The sequence below is a fragment of the Pangasianodon hypophthalmus genome, chromosome 6, assembly GCF_027358585.1.
Source record: "Pangasianodon hypophthalmus isolate fPanHyp1 chromosome 6, fPanHyp1.pri, whole genome shotgun sequence".
NCBI classification, from domain to species: Eukaryota; Metazoa; Chordata; class Actinopteri; order Siluriformes; family Pangasiidae; genus Pangasianodon; species Pangasianodon hypophthalmus.
In genome coordinates this window covers 10,252,931-10,277,580 of record NC_069715.1, presented here as the reverse complement: position 1 = coordinate 10,277,580, position 24,650 = coordinate 10,252,931, and the positions used below count along the sequence as shown (strand labels likewise).

The 24,650-nt window shown below is 39.4% G+C and overlaps 1 protein-coding gene across 8 annotated transcripts in view; it reads right to left on the bottom strand.

The window, feature by feature from the left end:
- Positions 1-24,650, bottom strand: part of tspan9a (tetraspanin 9a) — a 200,005-nt gene that overhangs the window by 69,927 nt on the left and 105,428 nt on the right. For 6 of the 8 annotated variants that reach the window (XM_053235159.1, XM_053235160.1, XM_053235161.1 and 3 more), the window contains one exon: positions 5,747-5,826. In XM_053235159.1, coding sequence (XP_053091134.1) covers positions 5,747-5,809 — 63 coding nt within the window. In that variant the 5' untranslated portion in view covers positions 5,810-5,826. Of the gene's footprint in view, positions 1-5,746; positions 6,593-24,650 lie in introns of those variants that run through there. The other 2 variants (XM_053235162.1, XM_026927172.3) reach the window with 2 other exon arrangements.

The window sequence follows — 24,650 nt, the reverse complement described above, 5'->3', positions numbered from 1 at the left end:
GTATGGTGAGAGTAGCCTAGTGATTTTTGTTATAATGTTAAATCCCCCACAGCTAAGGGCATTACAGAACATTAGAAAACATGTCCTCTTGAGAAGGGAAAAGAGTGAGAGGACAGAAAGAGAGGGAACAGAAGTGGTAAAGAGACTGCTTGCAGAGAAGCCCTGTAGCAAAAACAGTGGTGTTGATGTTAAGAAAAGGACTTTAGTCTACCAAGACAGTGATTCGACAGCTACACCGCCTCTCTCCCACCATAACAGCCTGAGATTGCCACTTACTTTCTGTACTTTCTCCCTAGACAACCAACATTCCCATCATTGAAAAAAATGATGTCAGTAGGGGGGATTAAAACGATGGGGTTCTAATCTTTTGTTGCCTGTGACCTAATAGCAGATAAACCTGTGCAATCTCAAAAACAAGCACTACTGTTTATGAATAAAAATGCACCAAGCTGCTACCATCAAAGTAAAAAAATAAATGGCTTTAATACATACTCAGAGCTGTGTGCTTTTTGAGCCCAGTGCTAAGGTCATGCTATTCTCTGAATCAGAATGTTAAAAGGAAAAGAATTTGCTTTTGATCTGATAGGGGAATGATAATAGCAGCGAGAGTGATAGGTATGCATTCTGGTGATATTTAAGCTTGGCAGCAGCTTAGAAGTGAAGAGAACGAGAAGTCAACTAAGAGTACCAAACACTGCAGAAATATTTAATTCAACAGACATCACAGCAGCTCAGTGTCTGAATAAATAGAGAGTTTTAGTCAGGCTGCCGCCATTCAAGAACTCATTATTGACCTCATTTAAAATGAACAGTAATTAAACAAATCCAGTTGTTAGAAGAGCACTATATGTGACCAGTTCCATCTTTCTAAGCCACACTGACACAAAGTACATTATTGCCTTTTCTACATGGCTGGAAATGTCTCAGCTTTCCAATGATACTAATACTACAGATCCCTTAATCACACATTTTTTACAAGTGCTACATCATTATTTAGACTTAACACCTCATCATTTCAAAATATTATATCATTATTTTGAGTTATCTCAATATTTCAACATATAACATAATTATATTACTATTTTTATTCATAAAATATTATTAACATTATGATTAATAATGATTAATATTTCAACTTGTTCTTATTTCTTTGCTTCAAGATATTATGTCATTGTTTTAACATTGTTCAACACGTCGAACTTTGAGGTGAATAGGCTACAACAGTAGAAGAATGCATTGGGTTCCACTCCTGTCAGCCAAGAACAGGAATCTGAGGGTACAGTGGGCACAGACTCATTGAAATGGACAGTTGAAGATAGGAAAAAGACCACGAGGTTCTTTAACAGTCCAATTTTTGTGAACATGTGGCCACTGTAACAAACATGCCACGGTTCCTAATAAAGTGGCCAGTGAGTGTATATGAGTACATACAAATATGATGCCAGTCCAGCAAGTGACTCTGTTATTCACTGAGAGATAACAAGAAAGAGGATGTTGTTCAGCCAATTGTTCTGTAAATTGCAGCCTACAGAGGATAATTCTTGTAATAAAAGAGAGGCAGACAGAGACAGGAAGACTTAATACGTGGCCCACTAGCTTCTGTAGCTAAAGGCAGCTTTCTCTTTAAAGGAGCAAAGACATCATCAAATGTTGGAGAACTTTCAATCTACACTTATTGTTTAAATTTCATTCATACTGATAGAAATCCTGATACTTTATTTGATCAGAAACCGATAAAACCTTCAAACAGCGTAGAACTGAAAGTTTAAATCCAGGTTCCTACACAAATGGCTCAACTCAAAATAACAGAACATGTCACATTTGTTCAGTCAGCTGACAGGTTAGACATATCACGTGGCAGGAGGAATCAGTGCCCTAAGTGCTAAGCAGAATGAACCGTGGTCTAGATCGACACTAAACGCTTTAATCTGAGCTGAAGCGGTGCAGCTTAGCCTACACTAATCCCCGTAAGAAAGAGGAGCCAGATGGTCGGCAACAACTGCTGCAGAACCGCAGAGCAGTTCTGCGAGAATCCTGCAGCTCCTGACGTTGTTTACCTTGTTCCTCGTGTTACACTTCTGAGTCGTAGTGAGCGCCAGCACCTGGCACCACAGTTCTAAAGAACTGCACCCTGCAGAGGATGATGTGTCAGAACTAAACACTCCACTGCGGTAGAACCTTGTGATTCCTGAAGTGCCGCAGCCAGAGAAGGACTGTCCCAGGGGTGTCAGGATACAGTAACACACCGCTCTCTTAACGCTCGCTAAGCTCGTCCTGTACCTACACGGCCTCCACCTGCTTCAAAATGACTCTGTCAAGAAGCACAATACTTGCCTTAACCTGACCTATGGCAAAGCAGCCATTAAACTTAATCGAAGTTAGAGAAAAAAAAATGAAAAGACTGTAAGAAATCATTAAGTGAACATTAGCACCAAGACCGGCACTTCTCAGCAGGACCAACAGCCTGGGGACACTGAAAATCTCTCTGCTTATACGATTTATACACACACACTCACACGCACGGGTCAACCACATAGCGAGCTCAGTGGGAGGCAACCATATTACAGCTAGTTACCGTTTCCTGGTGTGTAATTGAATGATACAGAAAAAACTGAGACACAGCCCCTCTCTCTCTCTCTCTCTCTCTCTCTCTCTCTCTTCCTCCCTCCCTCCTTGCAGGGGTGGACAAATCAGTAACCTGGGCAGAAGCAGATTTAGTGTCCAGGCTATTAAATGTTAGTCATAGTGATCTGGCAGACAAGTTGGTTCAACAACCAGAAAAAAAACATGTACATACAGTATGTAAGGTTGGCATGTATGTTTAAACTTAATGTAGTTTACGTGCATGTGACATGCCACAATGTTCCAACTACAGTGCATTCTTCCAAACTGCACCACCTGCCAGTCAGATTAATTAGTGTGCACAGATGATTTTTTCTGAATCAAGAACACACAGGTATGTGGAAACCGAGGAAAATAAAGTTTGGTGAAAAGCTTGCCCAACATGCTGTCAACTTGCACTTGAAGTGAAATAAAGAAGCTGGTCAGAGTTGTGTAATATTTGGTAAGGCAAGGGTAGAGCACAACATCTAATAGCTGAAATTTTGGTTAACAACTTGCTGAATTTTTGTCAAGAGCATGTACTACGTTAAAACGTCTATTAGAAGAGGATAATCATCATAAAACTTTGTAAGTCTGTATTAATGCACTTAACTAGTGAACTATGGGGCTCACCATATGTTATTACATTGCATTAGCTACCACTTTTTAGTCTAGTAAATTAGGTAACCAAAACACGGCACTGGGCACACTGCAGATTTTACTTGCCTGGTGAGCTAGCTAATGAATTTATGATTTGTCCACCCCTGCTCTGTCTCTCTGATTTCACTGTAAAGTGAGTTAAAGCTGTGCTTAATGACGAGACTCCCTGAGGGAGGGTTACTGAGGTGTACACCTCCCACAGACAGTGGCAGAATAACAATGATATAATCAGTTGGGACTACACACACACACACACACACACACACTTTACTTCAGGGTTATCAATCTCAATTTCTATCTGTGCCACACTGGCATTTTTGAATGCCCTCAATGGGCCATAAACTCTACACCTAATTAATTTCTTTAACTTTATATTAGTGTGGCTTTAAAAGCAAAATGTTGGACGTTTCCAAAAGGCAAAGTTGATAAACTATTCAGCTGCATGCGCTATTAGGTGAAAAAATGTATTAGGCTAAATGATGCATTTATCAACTGAACAAACAGAGAAAATTTGCAAAGCAATAATCAAGAAAGATCTGTTTTCTGTTTTGCTATTGGCAAAGTATATATTTTTTGGAAACGATGAAACTTACACTTCTCATTCGGCTGCTATTGTCAGGGTCATTTTAAAATTTCCAAATTTAGGCAGTTTCTGGTCACAAGTCAGGTTAATAGATTTAGCTTTGTCATAAAGACTTGCACAGTTTCTTCACACAGAAATAACACCAGTTTATCTCCATTATGAATAAACATGTCCTCAGTCTCACACTTTTACTGAAAAAACGCTACTAATTCTTTTTAAAGAAAGCAAAAACACAATAGACGGTGGCATGGTTGTGCAACTAGTAGTGTTGTCACTATGTATTTGTGTTTTTGCTTTCTTTAAAATTGTGTGATGGTCTGGGTGTGGGTTTCTTCTGGGTTATTTGGTTTCCTCCCACTGCCACATGATACAATGTGGATTGGCTAGTGTAAACTGCACTAGGTTTGAATGGGTGTGTGAATGTGTGTGTTCATGGTGCCCTGTTATGGACTATGTCCCACCCATTCGTGGGCTCCGGATTCACGGTGACCTTGACCAGGTTAAAGCAGTTACTGAAGATGAATGACTGAATAAAAGAAAAAAAAAGTTTTTCTTTATATATATTATATATATTATATGCTTTCTATGCCAACTTTGCCACCTGTTTGTGCAATCCACTAATACGACTTATCCAAAACTACTAAAAACCCTAAGCTGACATTAAATCCTAGATTTTCAATGTGAACTGCAATACAGGCTGATTTTTTCTCTCAACTCTTCTAACAATAAATCAAAGGGAAATGATGCTTAAAATGAAGATTTTTCTTTCTTTGTTTAAAATCTTAGAAATAGAAACAATAACCTGGTTTATTAGTTAGTCTTGAAAAGACATTTAAAGAATCGCAAGGCACATTGTAAGCATAGATCTGAAAGATCATATGGAACATTTCTCTACTTTATTAATAGCATTTAAGGTATGCACACAGGAAGCCTCCTCACAAAAATCAGGGCACTACCCAGCACCCAGCAGGCAACAGTAACACACCAAGTATCAGAGAGACTCAGGACTCTGACTGTCTCCCCTGGAGATCTGAGTTATGGACACATACTGACTCCTCCACATGCCTTTTCCGCTTATTCCTCATTCCCTCATGGGAATAAAACAGAATCTGGGGTGTGTGTGTGTTGCTTATGTTTATGCATGACTGCCTTTCCACAAAGAACAGAGCCTACTGTCCCCCTGGCAAACAGTCTGCTCTCGTTCTCATAAATTCTCATCAATCCAAGATCAGCACTGATGGTCACTAATGTCATGATTTTTATTATTATTTTTATATTATTATTATTTATTTATTTTTTTTTTTCCAGTTTTAAATCTTACGTAGCAATCAAAGTTAACAATCGTAAATGAACTACAAGGCTATTGTCTGGAATATATGTCAATATCTAACTATGAGCAGATTACATATCAGCATAAATGAAGCTCTAGTTGTTTAAAAAACAAAACAAAACATAATTATGAATAAACTGAGATTATTCATGACTATGAACACCATAGCACAACTGCAGTTTCGATTAGTCAGTAGACTTCACGCTCTATACACAAAGTTACGTATGACCGAAATTTATTTCCCAGAGGCCCTCCACTCAGTAGCAGACAGAAATAGTCGTGTGTTCATAAATGACAGCACATGGCACAGTCAGCCTGATGTAACTGAGAGAAATGCACAGTCAGACTAGCTAAGCACTCACTTCTAGAAACATGCATTGTAACCTGTCTTACAACACATCTCAGTGAGAGATGAATCAAAGAACTGAGAAATGTTGATCAGCCTCACAAACACGCGCACACACGCGCGCGCACACACACACACACACACACACACACGGCAGCAGTGCCTCAGCACCAAAGAGGAAAACGAGCAGAGATGAAGAGAGGTTAAAAAAAAAGGTATCACTTACCCAGAAGATGAGGTTGAAGAGGAACATCATATATTTCAAGCAGCACAGGAAACCGCTAGCCATGTTGCACTTCTTGAATTCTAAAAGGAACACAAAGGATAGATCCAGGTAAAAGACCACGTATTTGCTGCTTTTGGAAGTGCTCTGTTTGTTGCTGTCCTTGTTGTCGGCGGCGCTCTCTTTGCGCCCCGTGGAGCCGTAGAAAGCTCCAGCGGTGAAGCCTCGTCCCCCAAACGGACGACCTGAGCTGGACGCGCGGGCAAAGTCAGAGTCGCAACTGTCCACAGACGGGCTGCGGTGGATAGCGGACTCCTCACTACTTGACTTCTCCATGCTCTGGGGCTGAAGCTCTGCTAGCTAGATCATACTCTACCATGTCTCTCAGAGTAGCCAGACAAGAAGCTCCTAAAAGTGTCTCCCAAAAGAGTGTCTGTCACACACACCAATCAGGAACGAAAGTCTAACGGAAAGAGATGCCACAGGAACAGTGCGGGTTCACACTCACTCGCTCATCACTCGTTATGAAGCCCAGAAGCCAACCTGTGTCCAGCCAGTGCGTGTCAGAGTTCCCACAACTTCCTCACCTCCTCCTCGCACTCTTCTTCTCTGAGCTCTGCTGAGCCGGCACAATCTTTCTTTCTGTCTCTCAGAGCCTCAGCCCTGTGCTGGTGCACTTCTCTTTTCTCCCCTCCTTCCCTGCCTTCTCCTCTCCTCTGTACTGAGCTTGTGCTCCTGATCTCAGCGCTGCCGCTGATGTGTGCTATTATCGACAGCTGCATTTACTGGGCATTCCCATTCAGCGCTGAGCCATCTATCTACCTCCTCCTCCTTTCCCTCCTCCTCTCCCTCTCCCTCTCCCTCTCTCTTTCTCTCTCTCTCTCTCTCTCTCTCAACTCCCAGTCCCTCCTCTCTGTCCAGGAACCAATCGGGCATCAAGTGTTTTCTGTAGCCCATCCCCACAGCTGATCCTATGCCTTTAATAAGCTTATCATTACTGTTTTTTTTTTTTGCCTGTACAAGTTAATACATTGATATTCACTCTGGCTAGCTATCAGCCACTCAGGACACGGCTGGATAAAAAAAACATGAATTGGAGAAAGGCTGTTTATTTGTAGTGAAAATGAGACCCTAGTTTAATATGTAACTGATGCACACGCCAAAGCTGAAATCTTTATATTCATAATGCACATAGCATATAACTTGATCCCCTGACCTTATTGCTTTCCTCTAATTCAATTCATCATATTCATAATTCTTTGCTCGCATTCTCTCTCTGAGGTATCTGTTGGGGAATTTGGCTATGATTACTGTTAGAATAAGAACGATTACATGCATGACCATTCGCTCAATAGTGCTTTGCAGCCATCGGGTTGTGCTCTCTCAATTCCTTGTAAGGCGTGCCGATAAATTGGCAGAGTCTCTAGCTTAGGAATTATAGCACCATTTCAAGCATGGAAACAAGATCATGCCTTACAGATACTCAATGCTTTCCTATCAAGAGCCAGGGACATAGTCTGGATTGCCTACCACTCATTCTCTCATTCTTGGAAAGATGATAAGAAATTATGTTAGGACCTGTTTTAATCTGAAAACAAAACTAAAACAAACAAACAACAAAAAATCACACCTAATTATAAACCCATCTTTTAAAGTTGTAATTAAAATGTCCTGTGTATGGGCAATGCCACTGAAAGAAAATGTAATTAACCTAAGTTAGCATCATATCCTTTTAATTAACTGTGATATTTCCTTTAAAGGAGGTCTTCCATTATTGTAATATTTAATTTCCTGTAGTCACCCACAGATAAGACAGTCTGGAGTCTGATGACATTATTACCTAACCCAAATTACCTTTACTCCACTTCTGTTCAAACCTTCTGTTCTATAATACACATTGCACCACAGCACAGTTGAATTCTCAGACCTGATTGGTTACAAGGTGTTGATTAATTTGAATAACAGCATGGCTCTGAAAGTAGTTTGGTTACATATGGTGAAGATTTCTCTGAGGATGTAAAAATGTATTTGTTGGAACATTTCTGTGTTAGAAGAGGAATAAAACACTTCAAGATGTGCTGTTATAGGAAAATAATCATCTTCAGGATGGTAACAATAACTTTATTTCTTGTCAGGTCACATGACACCACCCCAACATTGATTATTTTCCTATAACAGCACACTCTGTTATGTTTTATTCCTTACAGCTGGGTTTGATGTATAATATTATGACAGAATATAATCATGATTATTTACTCATCTTTTTTTTCTCTCAGTCCCTGGCTCACATCCCTAGTTTTTGATTAACCCTAATCACAGCCATCAATCTGTAGAATCTGCTATGTGGGTGAATGATTATACATTAAAAGCACTGACAAACTGGAAGAAATAAGTTGGTAGTTAATGGGGTTTAATCACTAGGAGTTTTACTATATTTTAATTTTTAATAAGAATCAGGACACAAAAGATTTCATAATTCTTGAAAATGTACCAGATAAATATTTCGTATTAACCTTTTTGGCCACTGGGAGAAACTCACCAATGAGTCTTGGTAATGCTTGCTTTCTTGCTTTATTTGTAAAAGATTTTTTTAAAGAAAAAGCGTCTGTGCTTATAACTTTGTATAAAACAGTTTCAGCACACTTGTGCAATCCCAAACTTTTAAATGTATAGACAGCATTCAAGTGTACTGAAATCAGCAGTGATCCTGAGAGTGAGTCAGAATTAAAACCTACAGCTGTGGTGTGATGGCACTAATATAGAGACGGAGTGAATGCTTCACCAGTGAGTATGAGTATACACATGCAACGCAAGCTGAGCTTATAGACAGATGGAGGAAAGTGTAGCTCTACGTTCTTATGCTAAACGTCAGTAATACCTTGTTTGCCTGTGGCTTCACTCTAATCCATTTCTTTGCGTTTCAGCGGAGACAACAATCCTGACGAACCTGTTTGAATTTACTCAAGACTAACAACACAACAAATCAAAGTGATCAATTAGCCAGGTGCCTTAACACTACACTTGAAACACTTCCTTTATGTCATCATCTGACCCACGGAATACTCACGAAGCAAATGATCCATTACACCGCATCCCTGCTCAAAATATCTTTTCAGTTAAAAAGCTTGTGCACCCACCCTATTAGATCTGCAGAATTGGTTTTACATCAAGAACAATAATTTGGCTACTCTATCTGAAGCAAAACAGTCAATCGTGCCCATTTCAAACCGTTCATTATGCAGGCTGTTTTCCCGCAGGCATGCCAGGCTCTTCATTTATTTAGCCTTAACAGATTTGTAATGTCTGTGCTATTAAGAGCAACAGCAGAGAACCACACTGTGGAGACTGAGACAAAAAGAAAAGGGTTTGACCAGAGCTCAGTGCTCCCCTGATGCTAAGATTCAATATGGCCTGCCTCTGTGCTGCACGTCAGCAAACTGATATTCATTAGGACGCTACAGGAGCTTACAGCTACTAACTCTGCAATGAGCTGATAAGGCTCGCTGAACAACATGTCCCATGTTCAATACAATTGTGCATCCACACACACTCTCACAGACACACAAATACAAGAAATACAAGCAAACAGACAAGACAGGTACCTTTGAGATTGAAAATAATTCAGCTGACTCAGAAAAATTTTGAAAAGAAAGGTGAAAACTGTAAAAAGATTTTTTTTTTTTTTGAAAATACAAAAGCAAGCTATGTGGATGCTGACTTAAACTTATATTATAAAAGGCTGAAAAAATCAAGTCCTGTCTGTTTTCATTCTTAGTTTATTCTTTGTTTAGTTTTGCAATAGATTTCATATTGCAATAGATTGCATTAGGGGACACCAAACTACAAGATGCCAGGGTAACAAGGGTGTAGCCAGACCTCTTAAAATGGGGGCAGTCTAGATTGGGACAAAATGCTAATCCACATCCATAGAAAATGACCTGGTTGCCACCTGTGTCTGTGTATGGTCTGAGTAGGATCCCCATCAGACATAAAAAGCACTGACCTAAGCAGCATTTGTTTGCTACAAAAAAGTAATATCTAACATCATCATATGATGTACGGTAATATAACAGATTTAATATCATTAGCTAAAGGTAGCTAATAACAGACTGAGGAAATCCAATGTGTTAATGTAAAAAAAAGTTTGCCTAATATTTGCTTGCTTGTTTGTTCATTGAGATCAGTGGGGGTAGATGGCACTCTTAGTCACCTTAGCTAGCTAAACTCAGTCAGAATTTACTCCTCAATGCTGGACAATGATGAAATAAACGTTCAAATTTCCCAGAGACGTTGTAGTGGGCATTCTCTTATTATTCAAACATGTCTATCACAGCAGTATTAATCTAGTCATTCACTTGTGCATAATATGACATTGGTAAATGCACTGACAATAGCACTGATAATAACTGAGAGGTGGCCATGCTGCACTCTACTCTTTGACTCCACCCAAGGTATCACTGTACAAGCTAATGGCAATACAATGACAACACAATACACAAGAATTAAGCTCTCCCTCTTTTTGGAAAAAACAAAGGTAAAAAAAAAAAACAAGGCTTAAATTTTGGCAGCCACGTAGTCTTATATGCTGTTAACAAACTACTAAAAGTGGACTTTTTTGCATTTTGTAGAACCAAGAACAGCAGCACCACCGATGATTGTAAGTAAGATTAAGTAGATCATAAGTAGATTCACACAAGCTATCATACCAGATTTTGTGTGCACTGCGGCTATTTTATTTAAGCCTGCTTCACTGATATATCCATAACACATCATTAACAGTGACTGAGAAGGCGCATTTGAAATACAACAACGGATGTACAATATACATCCGGAAATACAATAACTACCTTTGGAGGAACTAGAAGTAAATAGACTAAGCAAACATTTTCCAATCAAAGTACAAAACAAGAAGATGACAGAACCGTAATTTTTGTGTGGATTGAACAAAGTGTGGCATAATTATGGACTTGAAACTTAAATCTTTCAGTGAGTGTGTTCCTGTGTAAATTTATGCCTATGATGAGACCCCATGCTATAAGGCTCAAACATAATAAGTTTCATAAGTTTAACGCTGAGTTACTGAAGCATAGTCGATTTTTTTAACCCTCCCATTCAGTATCATGACCATCACTGAATATCACCAAAGACTAGACAGAAGTAAGGTGGGGATATGAATTGCTTACAATGTGGTTTGAGATCCATATACTGCAGTGCACTGATAGTGCCTTACTATTTTTCTGTAGCAGAATAAATCTGAGAGCTCATGCAACATACTGCACATACCCATTGGAGAGGAGCAGAGATCAGCTACAGGGAGATAGAATAATGTAGCATAGTGTTTGGCTCTTTTCTGTGCTTAACACTGCTGTCCAGTTGTGATAAGAGCATGTAAAAGCAAATGTGCATTGCAGCACCACAATGTTTCTGCCTCAGCATTGCATTGTCACCTTGTCTAATAGCTTCTTCCCTGTGAAACACCACTGGACCCTTCCACAGACAGCTGACCAGGTGCAGAGTAAAGAATAACTCTATTTAAGCAGCAATGTGGCTCTGTAATAAGAGCAAGTTCAAAGTCCACCTAAGTGGATTGTTCTAATGTGTTATAGGGTGAAATGATTACACTGAAATGTAGAAAGCGATCAATGGCCACCACATGTGAATTGGAGGCTCGGTTTGCAGGTTTTATAAGATAAAACCCTTTAATCAGCGTGCTTATGCCCTATATTGACTCAACCAGCAGACAGAGAAAAACAAGTTAGATTAAAATCTAGAATACAATATAGTTATGAAAGTGTCTACTTTTCCACTAACAAGAAGTTTTGTATGACTGCAGAAGTCTAGGAGAAGTCATGAGGTCCAGAGATGATTTATGAAAGCTCTGAGATCTCCACAGAACTAAATCCACTGAGATGGAGAATTAGTAGAAGAGCAACTGACACACACACTTCTGAGAATGACTAAAATCCCAAATAATGAGTGTTAATTTGCATGAGCAAGGGATAAATTGAGAGTGCAGTTACTGGGCATGTAGTGGGTGATTTACAAAGAATAATTCTGAGAATGATGTAATGTGTAAAATTGGCGGAGAAAACAATATGTAAAAGAGGTTTTGCGTGTGCTTAATCTTCTTGGTAGAGGCTGTGAGTTCAGATCTCAGAAAGAGTCCTGGAAGAGTGAACTGAACATGAAACTTAAGCATAATGCAAACCAGTGCCAGTAAGTCATCATTTTGAGAAACATCCTGGTCATTTCCATTCAGCTCCTTCTTATTAAGAAATTATATCATTTTGTCTTCACCTGCTGGAAACTGGCTTCTGAAATTTAATACCTGCTATTGAGTTGTATTAATTTTTGCCGGTAATGACTTTCACTCTTAGTAAATTGCATTGTGGGTGCAATTTTAATCAATTTGCACCATCACCATCCTGTATTTTGTACATTATTTAGAAGAAAAAAATTCATTAAGGAATTGTTAAATGTTATTTTGCTCATGTGAAAGACATAATGTTCACAATGTAGATGCTGTTAGTAAACCAGCTTGCACATCTTGCAGGTGTTATCGTGTGAATGTTTTTTTTTTTTTTTTTTACACAAACACAAACCTTTAGTAAATAAGGGCCTATGATTCATATGAGTAAGCACAATTAGATATGGCACAGCAGAGCATATAATGGACTGTACTTGAAGTACAGCCTGAACAAGACAAGAGCCATTTCAGTTAGTAATGCGGGGACTGTTGTGGTGCACATGTACAGGTGCAAAAACAGACCCTGAGTATTAGACCACACACACTTCTTACAACCAGCCATATGCTACAAGGCCAAACTGAATAAGCACAGCCCATCAGCCAGCAACAGCTTGACTCCACCAAGTCTAGCAATTTGCACAAGAGCATGCCAGCTAGGTTATACTTAGATATTCAGCTCAATTAACTACATTTCTTCACTAAACGAAAAAAATATACTATTTTGAGCCTCTTAATACAAAATACATGAATACAGTGAAGTTTCTATATGGCAATGTCAGTATATCAGGACAGATGTAACTCATTAACATCATTTAAGATTCTGTGAGGTTAATAAGATGTTAAAGAATGCACTTAAAATGTTTAATAAGGTCAGTGTGTTGACTGATAAGGTCAAACATAAAGATGTGGAGAACATTTAATGTTAATCACTGCCTAATTATAGTCATAACAACACTACTTGATGTGGCTAAGCAACCTCTCAGTGTGCTGAGACTGTAATTGGACTCATAGTGAAGTTTCCATTTTCCTAAGGATTTTTATGAATCAAAACTTTTTTTTTTTTTTTTTAATAAATCCTTCATGTCATGACAGGTATGCATAATTCTTCTGGTCCTTCAGTGAATTTCATTTTAATCCATGTAAGATTTTTATGAATATCCATGAGATTGTCATTCACGTTTTATCCTGGCCTCGTGTTCACTGTTTCACTATATAGAAGATATTTATGAAAACCTAAGGCCATTACAATACTGTGACTCTGACATACCAGAAGTGCACTGAGCTACAATGTCATTTGTTGTGACATTCTAACATAAATCAGCCAGAAATACAATCATATTTCAACAAAATTTTGTTATGTGTCTCAGGTGTAACATCTAATTAAAAAATCTTTATGAAAGCTTATGTCTGTTGGAATAATCCATTATAAATGTTCATGTAGATTTTTGATGGGCTCATGTAGGTTACATGTAGTATTACAAACTCTGCCCTTAAATAAAGGTTTAACAACTGCTTTTTGTAATGATTTTATAGTGATTAATGATTAATGACCCTGTAAGCCACTTATTAAACTCAAGGCCCTTGGGCAAATGTAGCCCGCTAACTCATTTCATTTGGCTCACGGACACTTGAAAAAATTATATTGAAATGACCCTTCGTACTGAACTCAGTAATGAGTATTTTCTCTCTAGACCAGTAATATACAGAATTCACAGCAGACCTGCACTGTTTTCCACATGCGTCACTCTACAGCATGCGAGGGCTCACATCACATCTCACAGTACTGAAACACTGGCTAAAATGGAAATCTATCTGCTGCGTTTAATACCCTGCTTCTAAAAATGATTCAGAAATGCTTCAGGTGTTGGCCTTTAGTATGATTCAGTGATTGACTCCAAATCCAGAAATGAATCACCAAGTGGAGAGACCTAAAAATATGTTGAAAAAAGAAGACGAGACAGATGGAAGACTAAGTCATGTATGATGACTTAGCATACAGCATACAATTACACTCTCCTTAAGTCTTCTTCTTACTGTTACATATTTTTGATATTTGGAAAACAGATATAACCTATATAAGGTGCTGCAAGACTATTAGTCTTCTTCTTCATAGTTAAAGCAAAACCTGATGAGTGCATTTCAAAAAAGTGATATGAATGTGAAAACTTTTGATTAAGGCAAAAGAAAATTAAAAATATATCCTAATTTCTCAGTGTATTCTCATATAATGTGCATCTGATTAGAGAATTTGTTTTAGTATGAATATTATATTTAGACTGCTTTTTTTAACTTATGCCTACATTTGTTTACTGTCTGCCTCACTGTTTTTTCCACCGCCTCGACTAGTCGACGTCCCCACAGCAGGTGACTGGTGTGATGGCAGACTGGTGAATGTATTAGTATAATCAACTAGCACTGTGTGTGTATATATATTTAACCAGCATACTAAATGTTAGCATCTAATAGTGCATACATATAAATAGGTTCTATTAGTCCTTCTTTTTCCTAGAATCATTCTATTCTACTTTTAGAGCATAGATTATTGGTGTTAATCAATGAAATAGATAATACCTTAAAATGAACAGCTTTAGTTTATGGCCCTTCAAAGGCTCACAAAAAATATTACCTGAGTAGTTTTATACCCTTGCTTTAAGCCACATATTATTTGTTAATACATAGCTCATTCTCCAGTTTGGATGTCAAGCACATTCACAATCTGTTTCATCCTTTAAAAAAGCCAATTATCCTTTAAAAAAGCCAATTAGGTTTGTGTGATATAAATAGCTACAGAGCACAGCACTAACAGTGTGCAGAAATCAGTAATGATTGTTTGGTTTATCTAGTGTGAAACCATATAAGACAGGGAGGTGTAGATAAAACATTAATATCATTAGTACATCACAATTAATGATTTTGCCACAGTGTCGTGTCTTTCTCACCTGGCACAGTCAGTATTCTCAAACTGAAATGTCTATTGTTTAGGAAAGCCAAAAAACGTCCATCATGTTAAGGAAGTACGACAAGTCTTGTTTAGTTTAAAGCAGAGCAGAGTAAGTCTCTGCTGTCTCAGAGCTGAGATAGTACAAATGACCTGGCAGACACTCAACACGTTTATGTCTCCTGTCAAGTCTACAGTGACCAAGCAGCAAACCACATGGACAGAGAACATGTGTGTGTCTGTGTGTGTGTTTGTCAGGAAGGGTGTCTGAGAGCCCCTACACCTTCATTCAGGTACATCCATCAGGCAAGAATAAATGATAGAGGAGTAACGAATGAGAATAAACCAGCAAAATCGAAACATGCAAACACAAGCCAAGTTGGACATTAGCATTCCGAACAGTGGCAGTGTCATCTCCAGTCCTGGCAGCTCAAATCACACCGCTCACTGACCATCATCCTCACACACCACGGAGGTCTTTTATTTACTGCATCATAACAGCTACACGTAACAATGAAAACAAAAATGCCACACTGCTTCACTTGCTTTAATTTCATTCAACCCATCCCATTTTTCCATCTTTGATACAATACTGATATCAAACCTCGGACGTTCAGCATATTCAGTACATTTGTACAGATTCAATACTCAGACTGTGCTTACTATTGTTACATATTATACATTATGAATGACTTCATTTAAGAAAAACTGCTTGAAGCAAGTAGGTAGGCAGTAGGTTTAATTAAAGTTTATGGGAATGAGTGCCAAACTATAAAGTATGGGGAAAATGTTAAGCTACACATGCACACACAGGCACACATACACACACACCAATAAAATATGGATTTGACACATTTTCTGATCCAATTCTGTGACTTATTTTATGCTGTGAATGCGTGTAATGGTGACTGACATGATACAGGTCTTGCACGTGAACAAAGGAAACAGAGCAAACATCGTTCCTCTGACATTTCACATAACTTGGCAACGGAAGCTCTCACACAGTTGCCTCGGTTACTCTGAGAATGTGAGTACCGGATCTCCATACACTTTGAGACCAGGACTGTATCAAGATGGAAAATTGGGATAAGTGAATCCCTAAATAAAAACCAACGACTTTTATGCACAAAAACCCTTTTGTGAACTGAAATGAAAGCGAGTGAAGTAGCACAGTATTTGTTCCTGTAATACCAGATAATTACAGAGGAAGCAGAAAATAGTAATAAGAGAGGACAGGTACAGTTGAGTGCAATAGTTTGTTCCAATCCCTTTGGTTAAAAATAGAAAGGTAAATAGAAGGCAGTGTGTGACATCTAGCAGAGATAAAACATGTGGTAGCCAGAGCACATGGTCAAATTTTAACATTTTTAAAAACTACAGGCTTTCCGGAACTGAAATTTGTTTCCCTTTTGCATGTATTTCAACCACAATTAATGTTATAGAATTTTAAATCTGGTTAACCCTAAAAGTAAAACGGGAGAAAATTGCATCTAAAGGTTCCATTGGGACTGTGGTGCAGAAGCATTACAGACATTATGACAAACACTATCTGATTACAATCTGTATTGATTAGGCTTATGTCTGTTTCTCTACAGCACATAGCTATCTAACAAACTGATCAAAGCATGACATTCACTATGTGAGGAAATCTCACTCAGCTAGCAAGGTTTTAGACACCTTTTGTTTTTTATATCTTTAAACTGGCTCCTTAAACAACATGACCTAGTGCAGGAAGATATTTATGGTTTCTAAAAGTTGAGGTTTCAAAGTATGGTATTGGCAGAAAATCTTGGTTTGGGATAAAAAACTGATTTTTTGTCTTTTTCTTGATCTTTGCCTGAATTAGTAGCCATAGTAATATCAAAAGAGTTTTCCCAGGCCATTACATACAATATATATGTTTAAAAATAAAGAAAGAAAGAAATCAAAAGCTTCTCAGAGGATATGACAGAGCTTTATATCAAATTAGAGAGAAAAACGTTAAATTTTTCCCATTATTAATATTTTAACACATTATTTGACCATTTTGTGTACAAGAACATTGTGAAACCTATCACACTATACGTTCTGATGGTATAAATTAAATTATTAGCATTTTTCAGTTTGTCCTAGGTTTATGCAAACCTTTGCACTTAACTGTAACTGAGACAAAGAAAGCTAGGTTTAGACAAAGAAAGCTAGGTTTAGACAAAGAGAGCTAGGTTTAGACAAAGAGAACTAGGTTTAAGAGAGATGGATGAAAGGGATGTGGTTTATGAGTCCATGGCCGCATGTTGAGTAGTCAGAGTGACACTGACCTGTGATGTCATTCCACCTTTCTGCGTGAACCTAAAGCCTATTTCCAGCATGGAAACTATGTAATTATATCAGTTTTCCCCTCTGGACACGGAGCAAGTAACCGAACCTATAGAGGGCTCTATTCCTGTGGCAATCCATCATAAACATAATCACTCCAGTATTTCATGGAAGAGGTTTTCCAGGGCAGGAAAGCAGGCTGAGATAGAACTACACATGAACATTCCTGCATTCAAAGATTAACAGGAACTGCATCGCTCACTTTGGTCAGGCTGCTTTAACACACCCTGATGAAAGCAGCCTAGCACTACAGGCAGGGAGGAGGTTGAGAAAAATGAGAGGATGGTTGAAGGTGGGCACAGCATGAGGCTGAACTGCTGACACAGCTCCTGGAGGGCAGAAGAATTAAATTCATACATCAAAACCACCACTAGAATGAACACAACGCTACTTACTACACTGGAGTATGCTGGGGATTTCTTTTCCCATTAGTTAAGCTTGGTGAAAAAGAAAATCATTTGTATTTAAGTGAAAGGCTCTGTAAATATGTATTTGACCCCAGAGGAAGGTTGCAGGGGTGGACAAATCACTAGACCAGGCACCTGGAGCAAGCAGATTTAATGTCCAGGCTATTCACTTTTATTCACAGACAAGTAGGATTAACAACCAGAGAAAGAAAATACTCTCTACTCCTTACTGACTTTTGCTAAATGCTTCCAAATCCCACTGCTTGCTGAACCAACAAGGTGCAATCTGGCTGATAGTAGAACAACCTTTACTAGGTGGAACCTTTAAACTGCATACATCAATGATCGCTTATCTTCTGAAGAATGAAGAACGTGCACTTATGTGAAAATAGGGAAAAAAACAGGAAAATAAAGTCCAGGGAGAAGTTATCATATAACTCTGCTGCTCACTATACGCAGTCACCCTGGGGTCAAACATGTCAAGTGAAAATAAAGGCACTAGCCAGACACAAATAACACTTATATTTGGGATGAGTGGAGAAAACACCACAGCTTATAGTCAAAACAATGACTTGTTGACTTTTTCTGAAGGGCAGAAGAGGATAAGGATTATGGTTACATAGTCATCCCCACTCTTGGAATTCATATACTTGTTCATTTCCCTTAATTTGTATTAATACACTTAACTAGATAAATAGCTCGCCAGACATTATTGCAATATGTTAGCTAGCACTTTTTAGTCTAATCAACTAGGCTTCCAGGCAACCAAAACATTAGACTTGGCAGCACACTGAAGTTTACAGGTGTTCAATGGGCTACCTACTACATTCATGATTTGTCCACCCCTGGAACATGCATTAGGTTTTATATTGCACCACTAGACTCAATCCAAAACTAAAATTTCCAAATATTATGCAATTTAAGACACCGCTGTGATGTTCCTTTGCTGTAATTTGTGACATAGACCTCAAAGGCAAACTCAACCCATCTCTGAATGAAGGCTGTACAAGAATCATTTCAATATTCCAATGAGAAGAAAGATTTTAATTCCTCAGTACCAATTCACTTCACAGCCAACACTCAATACATGATTGCATAAGCCTTTTCTTCCCTCGGTGTTAATCAGTAAGAAATTAACCTCTGTGGAACAACAGTGATCTTGAACGCACCAGCTGGCTCGAGGCTCCCTGTGAGATACTCAGATTTGAGCAGACAGTGAGATGCCAAGGCACGGGCCAAGGTCCTGGCGCTTGGCCTCAGCTCCTGGCTAAGTTTTCTGAGGATGGCCTGAGCCACTGGAGCACAGATGGTGTGGAGTTGAGAGGAAAGAAGCAGTGGACCCTGCTAAAGCACCCCAAGTACCTTCCAGTTGGATTAGTCCATTGTAGATCCCATCAAATGGAGGCCTTTTTTCAGGGAGCAGGCCAAGCCCAGTTCCAAGAATGGACAATGGCCTAAAATGTCCCTATGAAAACCAATCAAGTGGTGCCAAATATGGTGGGGAAATAGGAATGATTTCAAAGACTGTGAGTAGATGGGGGAAATGGGGAATTGTCTAGGGCAGGGAACTGGGTGCATCAACATGTCAGGAGGAGTAATATTCCTACTACCACCCCAGAACCCACAATTAGAAACATTGATAGGTCTATATTTAAGACATTTTAGTCACCATTCATAAATCAGTACCTAGCAGTCTGGCAGTGTGTCAAGTTCATTAAATATTAGTCTTTGGAATAACGCAATGGAAAATTCACAAAAGCTTTTGCTCTTTGAGTAGTTGCAGGTATGCCTCACCCCCCAAACACATGCTGTGTGTTCAGGTCACAGACGAATGGTATCATCAGGAACACCTCAGAGAACAGCTTGCAAAAAGAAAGGAAATTATGCAAGTGCACTTTGACACATCATCTATTTTAAATCACACTCAAGGCCATGACTTCTCACTCAAAATGATTTACAATTCGACAATAGCTTCATCGCCCCACAGGCTACACATTGCAAGAGCTGCCTAGCATGTGTAAAAATCATCTGCCTTATGAAAAAAATATGCGCACCTTCCAGACTGGCCTTTACTGCTCTTTGATTGTTCCACTCAAAGCTGTGAGTGTGATGGTATGTGGCAGACCTTCATTAGGAAATCTGGTTCTAGCATCAGTCTCTTCTAACAGGCGCAAAAAGCAGACCCCTAACTTTTTCTTTTTTGGGTGGATTGTGTGAGAAGCTAGCCAACACTAGACAGTTCTGTCAGCTTTAAGTGGACTTTAAGGGTGCAGGTAAAAAATATTCTGCAGCTGCAAAAATGACCCAACACATTAGCAGTGTTGTGTGTGTATGTGTGTGTGATACTGTTCCCTAGTGATGCTGGAATGAAGACTAGGATGCCCACATCCTAACTGCTAGAAATAAGATGCCTGCTCTCACCTTGCCCACACGATTTCTGTATAACTTCCAACTCATCTTCCCACACTGACCTTCAATTTAGAGGAAACATGTCCTGCCACTCCCTACTGAGCCACATTAACACATAAATAAAATAGCGTGTATGGTTACAGCTGATGTTACAGTTTGCTGTAAATACTTTCTGAAATGGCTGTCCACTCTGGATGAATGCAGGGCACCGCGGTACAAGAGCTGACAGCCACATCTATTTGTGGCACCTGTTTCACAGAAAATTAAAAAAAAAGAATGTGTGTGTGGGTGAGTGTAGGAGCACGCCAACTGTAAAATCAGGTCAGTGATCCATTCCTGCACCTTTAGGCATCTCTGAAGCAGAGGCCCTGGCTCCGGAATGTCTGCTCTAGGTTATTACTGCTGATCCACAGGTGTGTGTTTGTCTGTGTGTGTGTTGTGTGTGTGTCAGCTGCCAACTAGAATCCATGACCCAAAGATTGTTTATTTGTTCTCAATTGCCCATTGAACAAGTAATCAAGAAACACTACTCCTTATTGTGCACAACAGTAGTTTTCATTTGGTATGTAGACATTACACGTAATGTGCTTCATTGTGTTGCAACATTCTAAATCACACCACAAGCTACACTACATACTGTTGTTACTATTTGTTCTCAGTTGAAAGTTTGTTACTAGTACATGCTAACAACATGCAATCTGACAAAACAGAAACAAAAAGTTAATTGCAAAGGTAGCACAACATGCAATTACCTCACAATCGACAGAAAATAATCTCATAGCAAAAACCCTGGCCAGTGACTTACTGATGATTTGTTGAGGTCGCAAACACAACTTGCTCCTTTTGAAATGTTGTTATTTTCACCTAGTGTGTATTAATGCACTTAACTAGCTAACTAGCTCACCATATGTTATCATATGTTGTTGTTGTTGTTCCTCTTTTGGTTGCTCCCGTTAGGGGTCGCCACAGCATATCACTGGTCTGCGTATTTGATTTGGTACAGTTTTACCCCGGATGCCCTTCCTGAAGCAACCCTCCCCAATTTTATCCAGGCTTGGGACCAGCACTGAGAGCGCACTGTTGCATGCAACCCCACTGGCTGGGGTTGGTTCCCTGGCCAGGAATCGCACCCGGGCTGCAGCGGGGAGAGTGCTGTAGCCTAACCACTAGTCCTCCAGGGACCCACTACACCATACCCCTGTATAATAGTATATTTAAAGACAGCATTCTGGTTAAGACATTTGCTATTATACTGTATCATCTTCATACTGATGAATGAATGACTCTGATGAACATTTGTGAACTTGATTAATATTTGTGAACTGTGGAAGAAATAAATCATAAAAGGTAGAATACATAAATTTCAGGGCAACCAGATACTGAAACTAATCGCAGGATGAATCCTAAATTGCTTTCTATTTGTCATATAGTGCATTACATGGTGTGTAGAAACCAGTATTTTATGATCTATTTAATGCATATACATCGGGCATTGGAAGTTATTGGCCATTCAGGCTAAACTGTTTGACCATCACTACTTTACAAAGAGAAATTTAATAAAGGCAACCATTTGCCACCCTTCTTAGGAAGAAAGCATCATTACAGTTAGCTACATTTAAAGCCCCATACAGGCTACCATTATATGACCGTTGTAATGGTCACTTCCATGTATTCTAGTATAGTATAATATTAAGACAAATGTTTAAGGAGATCTAAAGATACGGTGTATCCAATATCAATATTCTGATCTTGGCTGTAGGTGTTCAACAGCAGTGAGTTTATGCACCACATTTTATATATCAATATCTAAATATATCTTTTATATTGTTGCGTGCAGAGCTCAGACTAAACCAACCATTTATGAGAATTAAATCCAATGTTTCCACTGAGGTTTGAACATATTCCTTGTTATTTTTGCCAAAGGGTGATTTCTGTTAAACTTTATCACTGACAGATTGAGGGTTATGTGATGTGGATGAAATGGCTGTGAGGATGTTAGCACCAGCCCTACTGCCTCATTCCTCTCAGGTTTTGTTATCTCTGGACAAATTACAACTGATGTTAAAATGCATGAGATTGGCTTATCTTATTGTTGTTGAGCAGCATGACAGCAAAGGCAATAACAAAATGTAAATAAACCATAATTTATGCTCTTTGTCTGACATAGTGATTTATTTGAAAGATATACAGACACAATGCACATATTTTATATGGCCAAAGGTTTGTGGACATCTGACCACCATACGCATATGTGGGTCTTCCTCAAACTGCTGCCACAAAGTTGGAAGCACACAATTGTATAGGATGCCTTTGTATGCTATAGCGTTACAATTTCCCTTCAGTGGAACCAAGAGGCCCAAACATGTTCCTACATGACAATGCCCCTGTACACAAAGTGAGGTCCATGAAGACATGGTTTGCCATGGTTGATGTGGAAGAACTCGAGTGGCCTGTACAGAGCCTTGACCTCAAACCCACTGAAAATCTTTGGGATGAACTGGAAAGCAGACTGCAGCCCAGGCCTCATCGCCCAACATCAGTGCCTGACCTCACTAAAGCTCTTGTGGCTGAATAAAAAAATCCCCACAGCCACACTCCAAAATAGTGGAAAGCCTTCCCAGAAGAGTGGAGGTTCTTATAACAGGAAAGGAGGGACTAAATGTGGAATGGAATGCTCAAAAAGCACATATGGGTATAATGGTCAGGTGTCCACATACTTTTGGCAATATAGTTTATGCTGGTCAATCAGAAGTGAGTATTTTTCATGTCCATGGTATAAAACAGTTTATACCACAGCTTGTTGAATTGGTCAGAAGATTTTTAAGCAAATAACATGTTTATATCTTGTTCTACAATGCCATTGTTCCTATACACATGAACTTGTATGGTGGATGCTCCACACAATCTAAGAGTAATAATCAACAGATTTAAAAAAAATCTGTTGTCATTTAACAAAGAAAAATGTGTAATCATTGATATGGTGAATCTTTCTGTAAGGAGATGTCTATTTAACAATTAAGGAATGAGTTTCCAGTATCAGCACTTTATAACAGTAAATATTCTGCCTCATGAAGAGTCTTGAATACTCCTTTTGATAGCTCTGTAACATGACAAGCTGCATTTTTTGTCATATTAATTTCAAGAAAGAGAAAATAGAGGGGCTGGTGAGGGCATCATTTTTGTGACTATAACATAAGTGATAACAGGACCTAACTTGTTTAAAGGACATTCTACAACATTAAATGCAACTAGGAACTGATAAAATGTACAATGTGTTATTATTTAGTTAATAAAAACTGTTGTCATTGGAAATTGCTCTGGTATAAAAGGAAGAAAACACTGCAGGATGTGTGGTTATTTGGAAAACAATCACCTTCGGGGCTGTAACAGTAACTCCACTTTGCACGGGCTGTATCACACCACCCATCGTTGATTATTTTCCTATAACAACATTTCTTCTTTATATAAAACACAAAATATTACTGAATAACAGTAAGGTGATTTCTGACATAATGAATTTAGATGTTACATACATCAGATTCACACACGGACGCTGATCAAGACGCTGCCTCAGGAGCTCCGCCAAGCTGACCTAAAATTTCTCCATTTTTATATTAATCTAGATCTATTTTATAACTTTTTATAGTATTTATAGTAGCTGACAATATTATAAAATACTCTCATTCGAAACGCTTTTTATATCGCTAGTTTTATTTGTTTTCTAGAACACCCGCTTTTGGCCGGTTAGCCCATTAGCATCGCTAGCCCGTTAGCCCAGCTACCACAAGTTTGTTTACGTTTCTCACACCGATTATTTCTGTTGTACTACTGCTATAAAACACTGTGGCGGTTGTGTGCCTGCCTTTGAGTGCAGGTAAGGATACACCCGAGCTGCACTCGGTGGATCTGGAGTTGGAGGCCGTGGAGAAGCAGATCCGCGACCTACAGGTGAAGCAGGCCCAGCTGCGACAATGGAAAGCCGCGCTGGAATTGTCCCGGACTGACGCTCACCTGTCCCAGGTAAATTCGCGGCGGGAAACAAACACCCCCACAACCTCAACTCTGCGTACTTCTCTGTCCAGGTCCAGTGCACCAAGGATGCGGCCCACCGAGGTTTCGTTCACTCCAGCGCCGGGGTACCACGGAGCCTGGATGCAGCAGCAGCGGAAGACACGAGCCAGGACCCGGGCGAGGACCTCTCCCCCTCCGCCGCCACCCGTTTTCGAGATCTCGACCCAGAACCGCTTCGCTCCCCTTCACGAGACGGAATGCAACGTGGTGATCATCGGAGACTCCATCGTCCGGCACGTCCTTGCTACCACGGCTAAAGGTAAGGTGTGTACTCGCTGTTTTCCTGGTGCTCGTGTTCTCGATGTCGCTGCACAGGTACCCGCGATCCTGAATAAGAAGAACATCGGAGCTGTGGTCCTCCATGCTGGCAGCACGACGCTGAGGCAGACGGAGATCCTGAAGAAGGACTTCAGAAGCCTGATTGAGAAGGTACGCAGCACATCGCCCACGACGAGGATCATCGTGTCAGGACCGCTTCCC